General features: G+C 46.1%; 1 protein-coding gene across 1 annotated transcript in view; it reads right to left on the bottom strand.

The window, feature by feature from the left end:
• Window positions 1-17,064, bottom strand: part of LOC138359584 (uncharacterized) — a 123,789-nt gene that overhangs the window by 1,433 nt on the left and 105,292 nt on the right. The window contains exon 4 of the mRNA XM_069318932.1: window positions 1-741. This exon is cut by the window's left edge and continues 1,433 nt beyond it. Coding sequence (XP_069175033.1) covers window positions 1-741 — 741 coding nt within the window. The remainder of the gene's footprint in view (window positions 742-17,064) is intronic.

Raw genomic sequence — 17,064 nt, 5'->3', positions numbered from 1 at the left:
GGATATCGCTGAGATTAGTAACTAGGTCAGGGATATCGCTGAGATTAGTAACTAGGTCAAGGATATCGCTGAGATTAGTAACTAGGTCAGGGATATCGCTGAGATTAGTAACTAGGTCAGGGATATCGCTGAGATTAGTAACTAGGTCAGGGATATCGCTGAGATTAGTAACTAGGTCAAGGATATCGCTGAGATTAGTAACTAGGTCAGGGATATCGCTGAGATTAGTAACTAGGTCAGGGATATCGCTGAGATTAGTAACTAGGTCAAGGATATCGCTGAGATTAGTAACTAGGTCAGGGATATCGCTGAGATTAGTAACTAGGTCAGGGATATCGCTGAGATTAGTAACTAGGTCAGGGATATCCCTTATATTAGTAACTAGGTCAGGGATATCCCTTATATTAGTAACTAGGTCAGGGATATCCCTTATATTAGTAACTAGGTCAGGAATATCCCTTATATTAGTAACTAGGTCAGGGATATCCCTTATATTAGTAACTAGGTCAGGGATATCCCTTATATTAGTAACTAGGTCAGGGATATCCCTTATATTAGTAACTAGGTCAGGGATATCCCGTATATTAGTAACTAGGTCAGGGATATCCCGTATATTAGTAACTAGGTCAGGGATATCCCGTATATTAGTAACTAGGTCAGGGATATCCCTTATATTAGTAACTAGGTCAGGGATATCCCGTATATTAGTAACTAGGTCAGGGATATCGCTTAGCTTATTATCTAGATTAGGGATAAGTCATAGATCAATAACTAGGGCAATTATAGAGATTAAATTAATACTAATAAAAACTATATTAATAATAATAATGAAAATAAAAAATAAATCCACAGGAGCCGAGACGGATTAGTATCCACAGGAACGATACACAGGAACGAAAACACAGTAGACTTGTTATTCACAAACAATGATGAACTAATCAGAGACATCACAATCTCAGATACTTTATACTCAGACCATAAGCTCATTGAAGTGCGAACTAGCATAAATAACGGTAGTAGATCTAAGAGACCCAACAAGCGAAAAGGAGTATTCAATCAATTTTAACAATAAGAGGATCGACTGGGAAAAAAGTAAATGTAGACCTTGCAACCATTCAATAGGAGACGGTCTTAAGCGACAAAACTCCCACACAGGGAATAGCTCACTGACAGCTGAAGCTTACAAGGTCTGCTTGAAGCACGTGCCTGTGAGGAGGGGCAGAAAGAGGACCACTCTAGAAAGAGAACGCAGACGGCTGTACAGGAGAAGGAAAAAAATAACGGAAATGCCTCGGCAGACACAACTATCACAAGCAAGGAAAATAAGCCTAAGCAGGGAGATCGAAGAAATAGAACAAACGTTGAAGCGATCGTATGAGTCTGAGGAAATGGAATTGGAACAGAAAGCTATACAAGAGATAAAGAAAATCCAAAATATTTTTTCACATAAGCAAAATCAAAATCAAAAACCTAGATACAGAGGAGATACCAGCAGCACTTAAATCTGCAGATATAGCTCCTTTGCACAAGGGGGAGAGTAAAGCCTTGGCAAAAAATTATAGGCCAGTTGTACTAACATCACATAATAAAAGTGTTTGAAAGAGTGATTAGGAATCAAATTTCTTGTTTTATGAAAAACAATGAGTTGAACAACCCAGGACAACATGGATTTAGAGCGGGAAGATCCTGTCTGTCACAGTTACTCAACCACTATGAGCCAGAGCTCAACCCCCGCAAACCCAACTAGGTGAGTACTATGACAAAATCACAGAAGCTCTAGAAGAAAAGCAAAATGCAGATGTTGCATACACAGACTTTGCAAAGTCCTTCGACAAATGTGACCATGGGGTGATAGCACACAAAATAAGGTCAATGAGAATAACTGGAAAAGTAGGACGCTGGATACTCAATTTCCTGTCGAACAGAACACAAAGAGTAACAGTCAATCAAATAAAATCGAGTCCGAGCGCAGTTAAAAACTCTCCTTGTACAGTCCTTACACCACTGCTGTTCCTTATTCTCATATCAGATATAGACAAAAATACACGTCACAGCTTCGTGTCATCCTTCGCAGATGACATGAAAATCAACATGAAAATTACCTCTGCTGAAGACATTGAAAAATTACAAGCAGATGTCAACAAAGATTTCGATTGGGCAGCAGAAAATAACATGATGTTTAACAGTCAAAAATTTCAGGTAATCAAGTACGGCAAAAATGAGGATCTGAAACATAATACAGAGTACAAAACACAATCGAATCTTCCCATAGTATAAAAAACAGCATGTCAAGGCTCTGGGAATAATGATGTCCGACGACCTAACGTTTAAGGAGCATAACCAAGCAAATATCGCGTCTGCCAGAAAAATGATCGGATGGATTACGAGAACTTTCAAATCCAGGGATCCCATCACAATGGTTGTACTCTTCAAGTCACTTGTGTTGTCCCGTCTCGAGTACTACTCAGTACTTACTTCCCCCTTCAGAGCAGGAGAGATTGCTGAAATAGAGGGAATACAAAGAACATATACGACACGCATAGACGAGATAAAACACCTAAATTATTGGGATCGTCTCAAAGCTCTCCAAATGTACTCTCTAGAAAGGAGACGATAGAGATAACAAATAATATACACATGGAAAATACTGGAGGGCCAGGTCCCAAATCTACACAGTAAAATAACAACGTACTGGAGTGAACGATATGGAAGAAAATGCAGAATAGAACCAGTGAAGAGCAGAGGTGCCATAGGCACAATCAGAAAACATTGAATAAACAACAAAGGTCCGCGTTTGTTCAACGTCCTCCCAGCGACTATAAGAAATATTGCCGGAACAACCGTGGACATCTTCAAGAGAAAACTGGACTGTTTTCTAAGAGAAGTTCCGGATCAGCCGGGTTGTGGTGGGTATGTAGCCCTGCGGGCCGCTCCAAGCAACAGCCTGGTGGACCAAACTCTCACAAGTCAAGCCTGGCCTCGGGCCGGGCTTGGGGAGTAGAAGAACTCCCAAAACCCAATCAAGCAGGAGCCGTGATGAGGATTCGAACGCCATGTAGACTGGTCCCTGTTCACTGGTCCCTGTACATTGGTCCCTTTACACTGGTCCCTTGCGCACATGCTCCTGTACACTGATTCCTGCACACTGGTACTCTGTACACTGGTCCCTGTACATTGGTCCCTGTACACTGGTCCCCTGGACACTGGTCCCTAGACACTGGTCCCCTGCACACTGGTCCCCTATACACTGGTGTCTGTACACTGGTCCCCTGTACACTGGTGTCTGTACACTGGTCTTCTGTACACTAGTCTCTGTACATTGGTCTCTTCACATTGGTGCCCAGTACACTGGTCCCTGTACGATGGTCCCTGTACACTGATTCCTGCACACTGGTACTCTGTACACTGGTCCCTGTACATTGGTCCCTGTACAATGGTCCCTTGGACACTGGTCCCAGCACACTGGTCCCTGGACTCTGGTCCCCTGCACACTGGTCCCCTATACACTGGTGTCTGTACACTGGTCCCCTGTACACTGGTGTCTGTACACTGGTCTTCTGTACACTAGTCCCTGTACATTGGTCTCTTCACATTGGTGTCCAGTACACTGGTCCCTGTACATTAGTCTTTCACATTAGTGCCCAGTACACTGGTCCCTGTACACTGGTCCCTGTTCATTAGTCTCTGCACACTGGTCCCTGTTCACTGGTCCCTGTACACTGGTCCCTGTACACTGGTCCCTGTACACTGGTCCCTGTACACTGGTCCCTGTACACTGGTCCCTGTACACTGGTCCCTGTACACTGGTCCCTGTTCACTGGTCCCTGTACACTGGTCCCTGTACACTATTCCCTGTACACTGGTCCCTGTACACTGGTCCCTGTACACTGGTCCCTGTACACTGGTTCCTGCACACTGGTCCCCTGTACACTGGTCCCTGTACTCACCTAGTTGTACTCACCTAGTTGTGCTTGCGGGGGTTGAGCTCTGGCTCTTTGGTCTCGCCTCTCAACGGTCAATCAACAGGTGTACAGGTTCCTGAGCCTATTGGGCTCTATCATATCTACACTTGAAACTGTGTATGGAGTCAGCCTCCACCACATCACTTCCTAATGCATTCCATTTGTCCACCACTCTGACACTAAAAAAGTTCTTTCTAATATCTTTGTGGCTCATTTGGGCACTCAGTTTCCACCTGTGTCCCCTAGTGCGTGTGCCCCTTGTGTTAAATAGCCTGTCTTTATCAACCCTGTCAATTCCCTTGAGGATCTTGAATGTGGTGATCATGTCCCCCCTAACTCTTCTGTCTTCCAACGAAGTGAGGTTTAATTCCCGTAGTCTCTCCTCGTAGCTCATACCTCTCAGCTCGGGTACTAGTCTGGTGGCAAACCTTTGAACCTTTTCCATTTTAGTCTTATGCTTGACTAGATATGGACTCCATGCTGGTGCCGCATACTCCAGGATTGGTCTGACATATGTGGTATATAATGTTCTGAAAGATTCCTTACACAAGTTTCTAAAGGCCGTTCTTATGTTAGCCAACCTGGCATATGCTGCTGCTGTTATCCTCGTGATATGAGCATCAGGGGACAGGTCTGGCGTGATATCAACCCCCAGGTCTTTCTCTCTCGCGGACTCTTGAAGTATTTCATCTCCCAAGTGATACCTTGTATGTGGTCTCCTGCTTCCTACCCCTATCTTCATTACATAACATTTGCTTGGATTAAACTCTAACAGCCATTTGTTCGACCATTCCTGCAGCTTGTCCAGGTATTCTTGAAGCCTCAAGCTGTCCTCCTCTGTCTTAATCCTTCTCATAATTTTGGCGTCGTCAGCAAACATTGAGAGGAATGAGTCTATACCCTCTGGGAGATCATTTACGTATATCAGAAACAGGATAGGTCCAAGTACAGAGCCCTGTGGGACTCCACTGGTGACTTCACGCCAGTCTGAGGTCTCACCCCTCACTGTAACTCTCTGCTTCCTATTGTTTAGGTACTCTCTTATCCACTGGAGCGCCCTACCAGTTACTCCTGCCTGTTTCTCTAGCTTATGCATCAACCTTTTATGGGGTACTGTGTCAAAGGCTTTCCGACAGTCCAAAAAAATGCAGTCCGCCCACCCTTCTCTTTCTTGTTTAATCTTTGTCACCTGATCGTAGAATTCTATCAATCCTGTAAGGCAAGATTTACCCTCCCTGAACCCATGTTGATGGGTTGTCACGAAGTCTCTTCTCTCCAGATGTGTTACTAGGTTTTTTCTCACAATCTTCTCCATCACCTGGCATGGTATACAAGTTAAGGACACTGGCCTGTAGTTCAGTGCCTCTTGTCTGTCACCCTTTTTGTATATTGGTACTACATTAGCAGTCTTCCATATTTCTGGTAGGTCCCCCGTTTCCAGTGACCTACTATACACTATGGAGAGTGGTAGGCAAAATGCTCCTGCACACTCTTTCAATACCCATGGTGAGATTCCATCCGGCCCAACAGCTTTTCTCACATCCAGCTCCAATAGGTGCTTCTTGACCTCATCTCTTGTAATTTCGAACCTATCCAAGGTCACCTGGTTTGCTGCTACCTCTTCTAGCGCCGCGACATCTCCCTGTTCTATTGTAAAGACCTCCTGGAACCTTTTGTTGAGTTCTTCACACACCTCTTTGTCATTCTCTGTGTACCTGTCCTCGCCCACCCTAAGTTTCATCACCTGTTCCTTCACTGTTGTCTTCCTCCTGATGTGACTGTGTAGTAGCTTTGGTTCGGTCTTGGCTTTATTAGCTATATCATTTTCATACCTTTTCTCAGCTGCTCTTCTCACACTGACATACTCGTTCCTGGTTCTCTGGTATCTCTCTCTACTTTCTAGTGTTCTGTTATTACGGAAGTTCCTCCATGCCCTTTTGTTCAGCTCCTTTGCTTTCATACCTTCCTTATTAAACCACGGATTCTTCCTTTGCTTCTCTGTTTTTTCCTGTCGGGCTGGGACAAACCTGCTTACAGCCTCCTGACATTTTTGGGTGACATAGTCCATCATGTCTTGTACGGACTTGGTTCCGAGTTCTGTGTCCCAATGTATATCGCATAGGAATTTATTCATTTCCTCATAGTTTCCCTTTCGGTACGCCAGCCCTTTGGTTCCCAGTTCTTTTTTGGGGGTGATAATTCCCAGCTCAACCAGGTACTCAAAGCTCAATACACAATGATCACTCATTCCCAAGGGGGCTTCCAACTTAACTTCCCTTATATCCGACTCATTTAGGGTAAATATCAGATCAAGCAAGGCTGGTTCATCCCCTCCTCTCATTCTTGTCGGTCCCTTGACGTGTTGACTTAGAAAGTTTCTTGTTGCCACATCCAGCAGCTTAGCTCTCCATGTGTCTGGGCCTCCATGTGGGTCTCTGTTCCCCCAATCTATCTTCCCATGGTTGAAGTCTCCCATGATTAGAAGTCTGGATCCGTTCCTGCTAGCCACAAAAGCTGCTCTCTCTATTATATAGATGGTGGCCAAGTTGTTTCTATCATATTCCTGTCTGGGTCTTCTGACATTCGGTGGGGGGTTATATATGACTACTACTATAATTTTCTGTCCTCCAGTTGCTATGGTGCCTGATATGTAGTCACTGAAACCTTCACAGTTCTGAATTACCATCTCTTCGAAACTCCAACCTTCTCTTAGTAGCAGAGCTACACCACCTCCTCCTCTCCCTTCTCTCTCTTTCCTCACTTCATAGTAGCCCTGTGGAAACACTGCGTTTGTTATGATTTTTGTTAACTTTGTTTCTGTGAGTGCTATTATGTCTGGGTTTTCTTCTAGTGCCCATTCTCCAAGTTCACTTGTTTTATTTGAAATCCCATCTATGTTAGTGTACATCGCCTTGAAGCTCACTTTCTTCTGTTCATTTTTATGTCCCTTTCTTGGCGAACATTCTGCTGGTGTGGGAAGCTGTTCCGTGGATGAGAGGATCTGTGAGGTGGTTTGCAGGGTCTCAGAGGATTTTGGGGTGGGAGGTGGGGGTTTAAGGGAAGGGGGGGACAGGTAGGGTGTGGGTTAAGGAGGTAGGGGGGACATGGAGGATACGGGGTGAGGGGGGAGGAGGGATAGGGAGGGTATGGGATGAAGGGGGAGGGGGGACAGGGGGAAAAAGGTGGGAGGGGGGACATGATGGGAATGGGGAAGGGGTGTCAGGGTCAGAATGGGGTGGGGTGGGAGGGAGGGTTGGGTGGGGGCAGGTAGGGTGAGGGGAAGGGAGGGTTTCTATGCAGAGGGGGGAGGTGGTGTTGCCCTCCCCTCTGGTGTTGCTGGGATGCTGGTTTTGGGTTCTCCTCTTGTCTCTGGGACTGTTGTGTTGAGGGCTGTGATTTCCTAGTTTGCTCCTCTCTCCCTGCGCTTCCTCCTTGCCTCTGCTGCCCTGGCTCTCTCCTCCTTCGTCCTGTCCCTCTGCAGGAATACTTTTTTGTATCCCTCCATATGCTGCAGACGACTCTTCCTTTCGAGAATGTCCTCCTTCGTGGTTTCGTTTGTAAACACCACCTTTACAAGTCGGTTTCTGTCCTTGTTGTACCAGCCCAACCTGAAAACCTTCTCTATGTTATGTACAGCCCCTTCCATCTGTAACCCCTTCAGTAGCCCATGTACTGCCTCTCTATCCTTGCCATTCCATTCTTGCCTGTTGGATCCTTCCTGTTCTTTGATGCCTACAACTACCACTGATCTTTTCCTCTCCAGCAGTTGAGTGGTGCACCTTGCTGCTTCCTGTGAGGTAGCAGCTTGCATCGCTACCTCCCTCACTGTGTCCATTACTTCTGAGCTCTTTTTCAGTATATCCGCAAATGTATCAGGTACAGAAGCATTTCCTTCCAATGTAACATTCCCACCATCCCTTTGGATGATAATCTGATGCTCGGTCTCTTTATTTTTCTCTGTGAGAGATTTGATCTCCTCCCTTGCTGATGCTAGCTCACTTTGCAGATTGTTAATTGTAATCCTCATTTCATTCATCTCCCTCCTGAATTCCTCCAGAACTTGGGTTAGCATCTCCTTCGTTTGATCTCCCTGGCTGCTTTCCTTGTCCCTGTTGCGGCCTCCTGCCATTTTGTCCCTTGTCAAGAGAGAGAGAGAGCAAGAGAGAGAGAGAGAGAGCAAGAGAGAGAGAGAGCAAGAGAGAGAGCAAGAGAGAGAGAGAGAGAGCAAGAGAGAGAGAGAGAGCAAGAGAGAGAGAGAGAGAGCAAGAGAGAGAGAGAGAGAGCAAGAGAGAGAGAGAGAGCAAGAGAGAGAGCAAGAGAGAGAGAGAGAGAGCAAGAGAGAGAGAGAGAGCAAGAGAGAGAGAGAGCAAGAGAGAGAGAGAGCGAGAGAGCAAGAGAGAGAGAGAGAGCAAGAGAGAGAGAGAGCAAGAGAGAGAGAGAGAGCAAGAGAGAGAGAGAGCAAGAGAGAGAGAGAGAGAGAACGTGTGTGCTCTTGGGATGGGGTTACTAGGAGGTGAGGTGTTCAGCTTACAGGGGGGTGGATTATGAGAGGTTTTATCTCCTTTCCACGAAAGGTGTTAATCCCTTCTAGCCTGTGTGTGTGCGTGCATACGTACGTGGGCTTGAGTGCGTGCGTGCGTGTGCGTGCGTGCGTGCACGTGCGTGTGTCACTAGTTCACGGAAGCGGTAACTTCTACCCAGAATGAGCCACACCGAGATTTTAAATATATATACTATCCTGAACAAGAATTTGATAATATTTTACCTCACACTGTACACCTGATTACTTGACCAGAGAGGGGGTACATACCAGTATGATTCCCGCTCACACAACTAGATGAGTAATGATGATGTATGGTTGACGATGGTGATCCGTCGTCGCCTTTCCACTTGGTGATTCTCTAAGTGCCAGTAGATTGACGATGTCGATTCTTTTCTACGCAAATCTCTGGAGTCACAGTCACCACCCAACAAACACAGTCACAGTTCCACGGCGGGCCGTCCCACCTGGCCGTCAGGTCAGGTCAGGTCACTACTCGGTCCTCCACACTGTATGCACCGGTGATTCCACTAGCTACACTGTGGCTTTTTCGCACTATCGCTAGCGATATGACTATGCTATGTAGCACCCTGCTAGCTACACACTGCGAGAGGCCAAATACTATGATCTAGCCTCAATAATCCTTCAATGTCCCGAGAAATTGACGAATTTCCGCGGACCTCGCTAATCGCGTGTCTCCTACCGTCGCTGGCCTACTGTGTGTGTGTGCGTGTGCGTGTGCGTGTGCGTGTGTGTGTGTATTCACCTAGTTGTGTTTGCGGAGGTTGGGCTTTGCTCTTTCGGCCCGCCTCTCAACTGTCAATCAACTGTTTACTAAATACTACTTTTTTTCACACCACACACACCCCAGGAAGCAGCCCGTGACAGCTGATTAACTCCCAGGTACCTATTTACTGCTAGGTAACAGGGGCATTCAGGGTGAAAGAAACGTTGCCATTTGTTTCTAAATGGTGCGGGAATCGAACCCGCGCCACAGAATTACGAATCCTGCGCGCTATCCACCAGGCTACCAGGGCCCCAGGGTGTACTGACCTAATTGTGCTTGCGGGGGTTGAGCTCTGGCTCTTTGGTCCCGCCTCTCAACCGTCAATCAACAGGAGTACACGTTCCTGAGCCTATTGGGCTTCATCATGTCTACACTTGAAACTGTGTATGGAGTCAGCCTCCACCACATCACTGCCTAATGCATTCCATTTGTTAACCGCTCTGACACTAAAAAAGTTCTTTCTAATATCTCTGTAGCTCATTTGGGCACTCAGTTTCCACCTGTGTCCCCTTGTGCGTGTGCCCCTTGTGTTAAATAGACTGTCTTTATCTACCATATCGATTCCCTTGAGAATCTTGAATGCGGTGATCATGTCCCCCTAACTCTTCTGTCTTCCAACGAAGTGAGGTTTAATTCCCGTAGTCTCTCCTCGTAGCTCATACCTCTCAGTTCGGGTACAAGTCTGGTGGCAAACCTTTGAACCTTTTCCAGTTTAGTCTTATGCTTGACTAGATATGGACTCCGTGCTGGAGCCGCATACTCCAGGATTGATCTGACATATGTGGTATATAATGTTCTGAAAGATTCCTTACACAAGTTTCTAAAGTCCGTTCTTATGTTAGCCAACCTGGCATATGCTGCTCTTGATATGAGCTTCAGGGGACAGGTCTGGCGTGATATCAACCCCCAGGTCTTTCTCTCTCTCTGAATCTTGAAGTATTTCATATCCCAAATGATACCTTGTATCTGGTCTCCTGCTTCCTACCCCTATCTTCATTACATTACATTTGCTTGGGTTGTGTGTGTCTGTGAAAAAACGATTGACGGATTGACTGTCGAGAGGCGGGCCGAAAGAGCCAGAGCTCAACCCCTGCAAGCATAACTAGTTGAATACAACTAGGTAAATACAAGATGTCGCGTTTCTCTGCACTTTTGTTGTTTTCATTTTGTTATTACCCAGGTGTAGGCTGTATGCCGGTGTTGCATACTAAACACCTGGTCTGACGTAGTGTATATATTGGTGTGAAGCGCTGTGTCTGGGCTGCTCAGAGGTGTGCAGATATGTGCCAGCTTCATGCATGATGCAGACGGTGTTTTGTAAATGTAGTTCATAGTTCTCAGGGGACGGGTTTGCCCTTGTATATACTCCAAGATTCTTCTATTTCACTGTTTACTAGAGTTTCCTCCCCTTCTATAATATTATGTTTCTTCAACCTTGTCTACTCACCTACCCTCATTGTTTAGTTTTTTGTCACAAAAAGGCAGTCACCCATGTGTCGACCACCTCTGGAGCTCATATTCCTGTAGTTTCTTGGTCATCATCGCTTCTAAATTAAATCATCAACTTTGAATCATCTTGTGTTAGATGGTGATATATTACTGGAATAAAATGGATCTGAAAGCCGATCCTTGTGGCACGCAACTTATAACTTCTCACAAATTCAACTTGTGTCCGTTGAGCGTTACCCTGTGTGTCTCAACTTGTGTCCGTTGAGCGTTACCCTGTGTGCCTCAACTTGTGTCCGTTGAGCGTTACCCTGTGTGTCTCAACTTGTGTCCGTTGAGCGTTACCCTGTGTGTCTCAACTTGTGTCCGTTGAGCGTTACCCTGTGTGTCTCAACTTGTGTCCGTTGAGCGTTACCCTGTGTGTCTCAACTTGTGTCCGTTGAGCGTTACCCTGTGTGTCTCAACTTGTGTCCGTTGAGCGTTACCCTGTGTGTCTCAACTTGTGTCCGTTGAGCGTTACCCTGTGTGCCTCAACTTGTGTCCGTCGAGCGTTACCCTGTGTGTCTCAACTTGTGTCCGTTGAGCGTTACCCTGTGTGCCTCAACTTGTGTCCGTTGAGCGTTACCCTGTGTGTCTCAACTTGTGTCCGTCGAGCGTTACCCTGTGTGCCTCAACTTGTGTCCGTCGAGCGTTACCCTGTGTGTCTCAACTTGTGTCCGTCGAGCGTTACCCTGTGTGTCTCAACTTGTGTCCGTTGAGCGTTACCCTGTGTGCCTCAACTTGTGTCCGTCGAGCGTTACCCTGTGTGTCTCAACTTGTGTCCGTCGAGCGTTACCCTGTGTGTCTCAACTTGTGTCCGTTGAGCGTTACCCTGTGTGCCTCAACTTGTGTCCGTCGAGCGTTACCCTGTGTGTCTCAACTTGTGTCCGTTGAGCGTTACCCTGTGTGTCTCAACTTGTGTCCGTCGAGCGTTACCCTGTGTGCCTCAACTTGTGTCCGTTGAGCGTTACCCTGTGTGTCTCAACTTGTGTCCGTCGAGCGTTACCCTGTGTGCCTCAACTTGTGTCCGTCGAGCGTTACCCTGTGTGTCTCAACTTGTGTCCGTCGAGCGTTACCCTGTGTGTCTCAACTTGTGTCCGTTGAGCGTTACCCTGTGTGCCTCAACTTGTGTCCGTCGAGCGTTACCCTGTGTGTCTCAACTTGTGTCCGTTGAGCGTTACCCTGTGTGTCTCAACTTGTGTCCGTCGAGCGTTACCCTGTGTGCCTCAACTTGTGTCCGTTGAGCGTTACCCTGTGTGTCTCAACTTGTGTCCGTCGAGCGTTACCCTGTGTGCCTCAACTTGTGTCCGTTGAGCGTTACCCTGTGTGCCTCAACTTGTGTCCGTTGAGCGTTACCCTGTGTGCCCTACCTACCCTAGCCTACTCTCTGGTAGGGTTATCTCCCTACCAGAGAGATAACCATCCCACCAGTTATGCTAGTCTCGCTTTGGAGTTTCATAGAAACTTTAAATTTGACTCTGTGTCAAACTCTTTCTGATATTGGAAGAAAACACTGCTAGCGCTGTTTCTCTCTTCTGTATTATCATTGTTGTTTCATCACAAAGCTGTAATTGATTTGTTTGTTAGAAGTCATGTTTGCCTTCATTAAGTTCATGCTGATGGTTTGAGACACTCTCCTCTTTTGTTTTCCTCTAAGCGTTTCACGAGTCCTTTTCTTAAGTCTCTCTGCACCTTGCAAGGATTGGTCATTAATGACATTTTCATGTATTTCAGTGGTTCGTGTCTCCCTCTAGTCTTGCATATATGCAAGACACCGATTCTTCCATACCTCAATCAGCACCTTCGTTGCAGTGACAATATGAGGAGCATTGCTCAGGCAAGTCTCACGGCCCACTTGCCTCCTACAGTATCTAGGGTGAGATACTTCTCCAGCTCCTCCAGTTGTCTCCTCAAAACCTCTGTTTTGATCAGTCTCTCATGGGGAAGATTCTATTCCTCCTCTTCCAATGAGATAATTGCTTCCTTACACATACGTACTGGACGTATGTGTAAGTAGAGATGGTACCCTCTAATGTATATATATATATATATATATATATATATATATATATATATATATATATATATATATATATATATATATATATATATATATTGATATATATTGATATATTGATATATGAAACATTGATATATATATATATATATATATATATATATATATATATATAAAAGCTGTACCCGGCCACAGCAACCTTCCCTGTCTCCCAGTCCTCCCCCACCTTCCCCCCTCCCCTATCCCCTCGTCCTCCCAACCATTCCCGCGCCCCCCGTCCCTTTGTCCTCCCAATTACCCCCCACTCCAGCGACCCCTCGTCCTCCTAACAATACCCCACTGCCCTGTCCCCTCATCCTTCCTTCAATTCCCCCTCCACCTTCCCCTCATCCTACCCACCATCCCCCACTCCTCTGTCCCCTTGTCTGCCTAGCCATTCTCCATTCCCCCCTTGTCCTCTCGTCTTCCCCACCATTTCCCTACCTCCGTACCCTCGTCTTCCCCACCATTCCCTACCTCCATACCCTCGTCTTCCCCACCATTTCCCTACCTCCGTACCCTCGTCTTCCCCACCATTTCCCTACCTCCGTACCCTCGTCTTCCCCACTCCCTCGTCCGATACTTTCCCAAATGATCTGATGTGTCCATCACTGAAATAATAAAATAACAGATAAATATGTGAAATGAAAAAAATGAAATAATATAAAAAATAACTATACACATGAGATGAACGGTATGGTAAACAACACAGCTCAATTCCAATGCAGTGTCACACAAAATATTTAAATCAAAATGAAATAAATCGAAATCTATGAAAATCTATTTATCAGTGCAATCGGAAACATTGAAATGGAATCATAACATGTTTAGTATAGCGTATTTTTGTATTACGTGCGACAGATGGCGCTATTTTTCAAAATAGCATGTTTTTACCTGTCACAGGTGTGGCATCTATACATATACTCACGAAATGAATGGTATGTTAACAACACAGTTGAATTCCAATGCAAGTCACACAGAATATTTAAATCAAAATGAAAATAAATCAAAATTTATGAAAATTCAATTTGTCAATTCTGTCAGAAACTTTAAAAAGAAATTGTAACATATATAATATAGCAAGTGTTGTTAGTACTTGCAACAGATGGCGCTGGTTTTAAAAAAGCACGTTTTTACCTGTCACAGGTGTGGTATCTATATAGTATGTATATATATATAAGCATGCACTTATTCGACTGGAACATTGTGTCAAAACTTCAAAGCAATTGATTAAGAACTTATGGAAATTACAGCGTGTGTTGCTCGCTGTAATTAAGATAATTAAATCAAAATGAAAATAAATTGAAATCTATGAAAATTAATTTTTTAAATGAAATCAAAAACATTGAAATGATATTGTAACATATTTAGTGTAGCGAGTGTTGCTCCGATGTGCCACAGATGGCGCTGTTTTTCAAAAAAACATGTTTTTCCTGTCAGAGGTGTGGCATCGATAAAGTAGGAATATAAAAACATGTGTGCGTATTCGAATGGATACGAGGAACACTCGCCACTATGACTATTGTCCTCTGGGGCATTGTTACGAACCAAAATTCCTCGCCCAAGCACGAAGCCGTGAAGTCCACGCCTTCTGCGAGTGCGCTCCCGAAAATCCCACAACATGGACAACGCCATCTAGTGATGACGGGAGATGCCGGCAATAAGTGTTGGATGCCTGTCCTAGTCGGCTCGTGACGTAGCCGCTGTTGACCTCTGGTGAGGTGGCGCTTAGACAGTGAACGCCATCTATGGAGCGAAGAGGTGGACGTTTGTGTCTAAGCTAGTAAGTGATGTTTCCTAGTGGTCCCATGTAGTGTCCCTGTATTGATGACGTGTCTGCTTTCACAGAGTCAACCTAGGACGGCTGTGATGAACGGTGAATCAGTCTACCCAAGGCAGCCAAGGTCTCTTCACCAGTCTGCTTTGTAGAAGCTGTGAGCCACCCCCGGACGAACTCTGCTGAGTGTGTGATTGCCTGCCTGAAGAGTGGCAGTGACGGGATTCGCCATACCTGGGGCTGGCTGGTGGAAGAGACCACCCACTGCGGTGCCGACCGAGGAGAGTGACCAGCGAGTCACACGAGGCTCCTGGCTAGGGCTCGCAACCCTAGTATTAGTCGAGGAGTGGCCTAACAGCGAAGCTGGATAGTACCTGCCAGCTACAGGCTGGACTGTGGTTGTAGGCCATCACGACGAGGCACCCAGTGGGATTGTAATTTGGCAGGCCTGTGGCCAGGGTAGATTCATCATGGGTTCTGGGCCACGGAAGAGGAAACCAGGAAAGGCTACCCAGAGTGAGTATCGCCAAGTGTTCAGTGTCTTCAAAGGAAGACGAAGATGTATATACTGTGTAGTAATAATTCCCTTTTGTGACTTTAATTTACATATGGTGGTGGGAAAGGAATATATATATAAATTGGTATACTTGTGTATTTATGTACCTCCCCCGTTGATTTTACTTGCGTTACGGAGCTCACCCCTTGAAAGCCTCTACTAACTTGAAGCTGGATACCCAAAAAACAAATACCATCAGAAAAGAACCCAGTTGCGTCCCAGTAGGGCTGTAACAGGCATGAGAAACACTCACCACTATGACTATTGTTCTCTGGGGCATGAGGAACACTCACCACTATGACTATTGTTCTCTGGGGCATGAGGAACACTTACCACTATGACTATTGTCCTCTGGGGCATGAGGAACACTTACCACTATGACTATTGTCCTCTGGGGCATGAGGAACACTCACCACTATGACTATTGTTCTCTGGGGCATGAGGAACACTCGCCACTGTGACTATTGTTCTCTGGGGCATGAGGAACACTCGCCACTATGACTATTGTTCTCTGGGGCATGAGGAACACTCGCCACTGTGACTATTGTTCTCTGGGGCATGAGGAACACTCGCCACTATGACTATTGTTCACTGGGGCATGAGGAACACTCGCCACTATGACTATTGTTCTCTGGGGCATGAGGAACACTCGCCACTGTGACTATTGTTCTCTGGGGCATGAGGAACACTCGCCACTATGACTATTGTTCTCTGGGGCATGAGGAACACTCGCCACTATGACTAATGTTCTCTAGGGCATGTGGAACACTCACCACTATGACTATTGTTCTCTGGGGCATGTGGAACACTCACCACTATGACTATTGTTCTCTGGGGCATGTGGAACACTCACCACTATGACTATTGTTCTCTGGGGCATGAGGAACACTCGCCACTATGACTATTGTTCTCTGGGGCATGAGGAACACTCGCCACTGTGACTATTGTTCTCTGGGGCATGAGGAACACTCGCCACTATGACTATTGTTCTCTGGGGCATGAGGAACACTCGCCACTGTGACTATTGTACTCTGGGGCATGAGGAACACTCGCCACTGTGACTATTGTTCTCTGGGGCATGTGGAACACTCACCACTATGACTATTGTTCTCTGGGGCATGTGGAACACTCGCCACTATGACTATTGTTCTCTGGGGCATGTGGAACACTCGCCACTGTGACTATTGTTCTCTGGGGCATGAGGAACACTCGCCACTGTGACTATTGTTCTCTGGGGCATAAGGAACACTCGCCACTATGACTATTGTTCTCTGGGGCATGAGGGACACTTACCACTATGACTATTGTTCTCTGGGGCATGAGGAACACTCGCCACTGTGACTATTGTTCTCTGGGGCATGTGGAACACTCGCCACTATGACTATTGTTCTCTGGGGCATGAGGAACACTTACCACTATGACTATTGTTCTCTGGGGCATGAGGAACACTCGCCACTGTGACTATTGTTCTCTGGGGCATGAGGAACACTCGCCACTATGACTATTGTTCTCTGGGGCATGAGGAACACTCGCCACTGTGACTATTGTTCTCTGGGGCATGTGGAACACTCGCCACTGTGACTATTGTTCTCTGGGGCATGAGGAACACTCGCCACTATGACTATTGTTCTCTGGGGCATGAGGAACACTCGCCACTGTGACTATTGTTCTCTGGGGCATGAGGAACACTTACCACTATGACTATTGTTCTCTGGGGCATGAGGAACACTCGCCACTGTGACTATTGTTCTCTGGGGCATGTGGAACACTCGCCACTATGACTATTGTTCTCTGGGGCATGAGGAACACTCGCCACTGTGACTATTGTTCTCTGGGGCATGAGGAACACTCGCCACTATGACTATTGTTCTCTGGGGCATGAGGAACACTTACCACTATGA

The sequence above is a fragment of the Procambarus clarkii genome, chromosome 91 (genome assembly GCF_040958095.1).
Source record: "Procambarus clarkii isolate CNS0578487 chromosome 91, FALCON_Pclarkii_2.0, whole genome shotgun sequence".
Taxonomy (NCBI): domain Eukaryota; kingdom Metazoa; phylum Arthropoda; class Malacostraca; order Decapoda; family Cambaridae; genus Procambarus; species Procambarus clarkii.
This window is presented reverse-complemented; position numbering and strand designations above follow the sequence as displayed.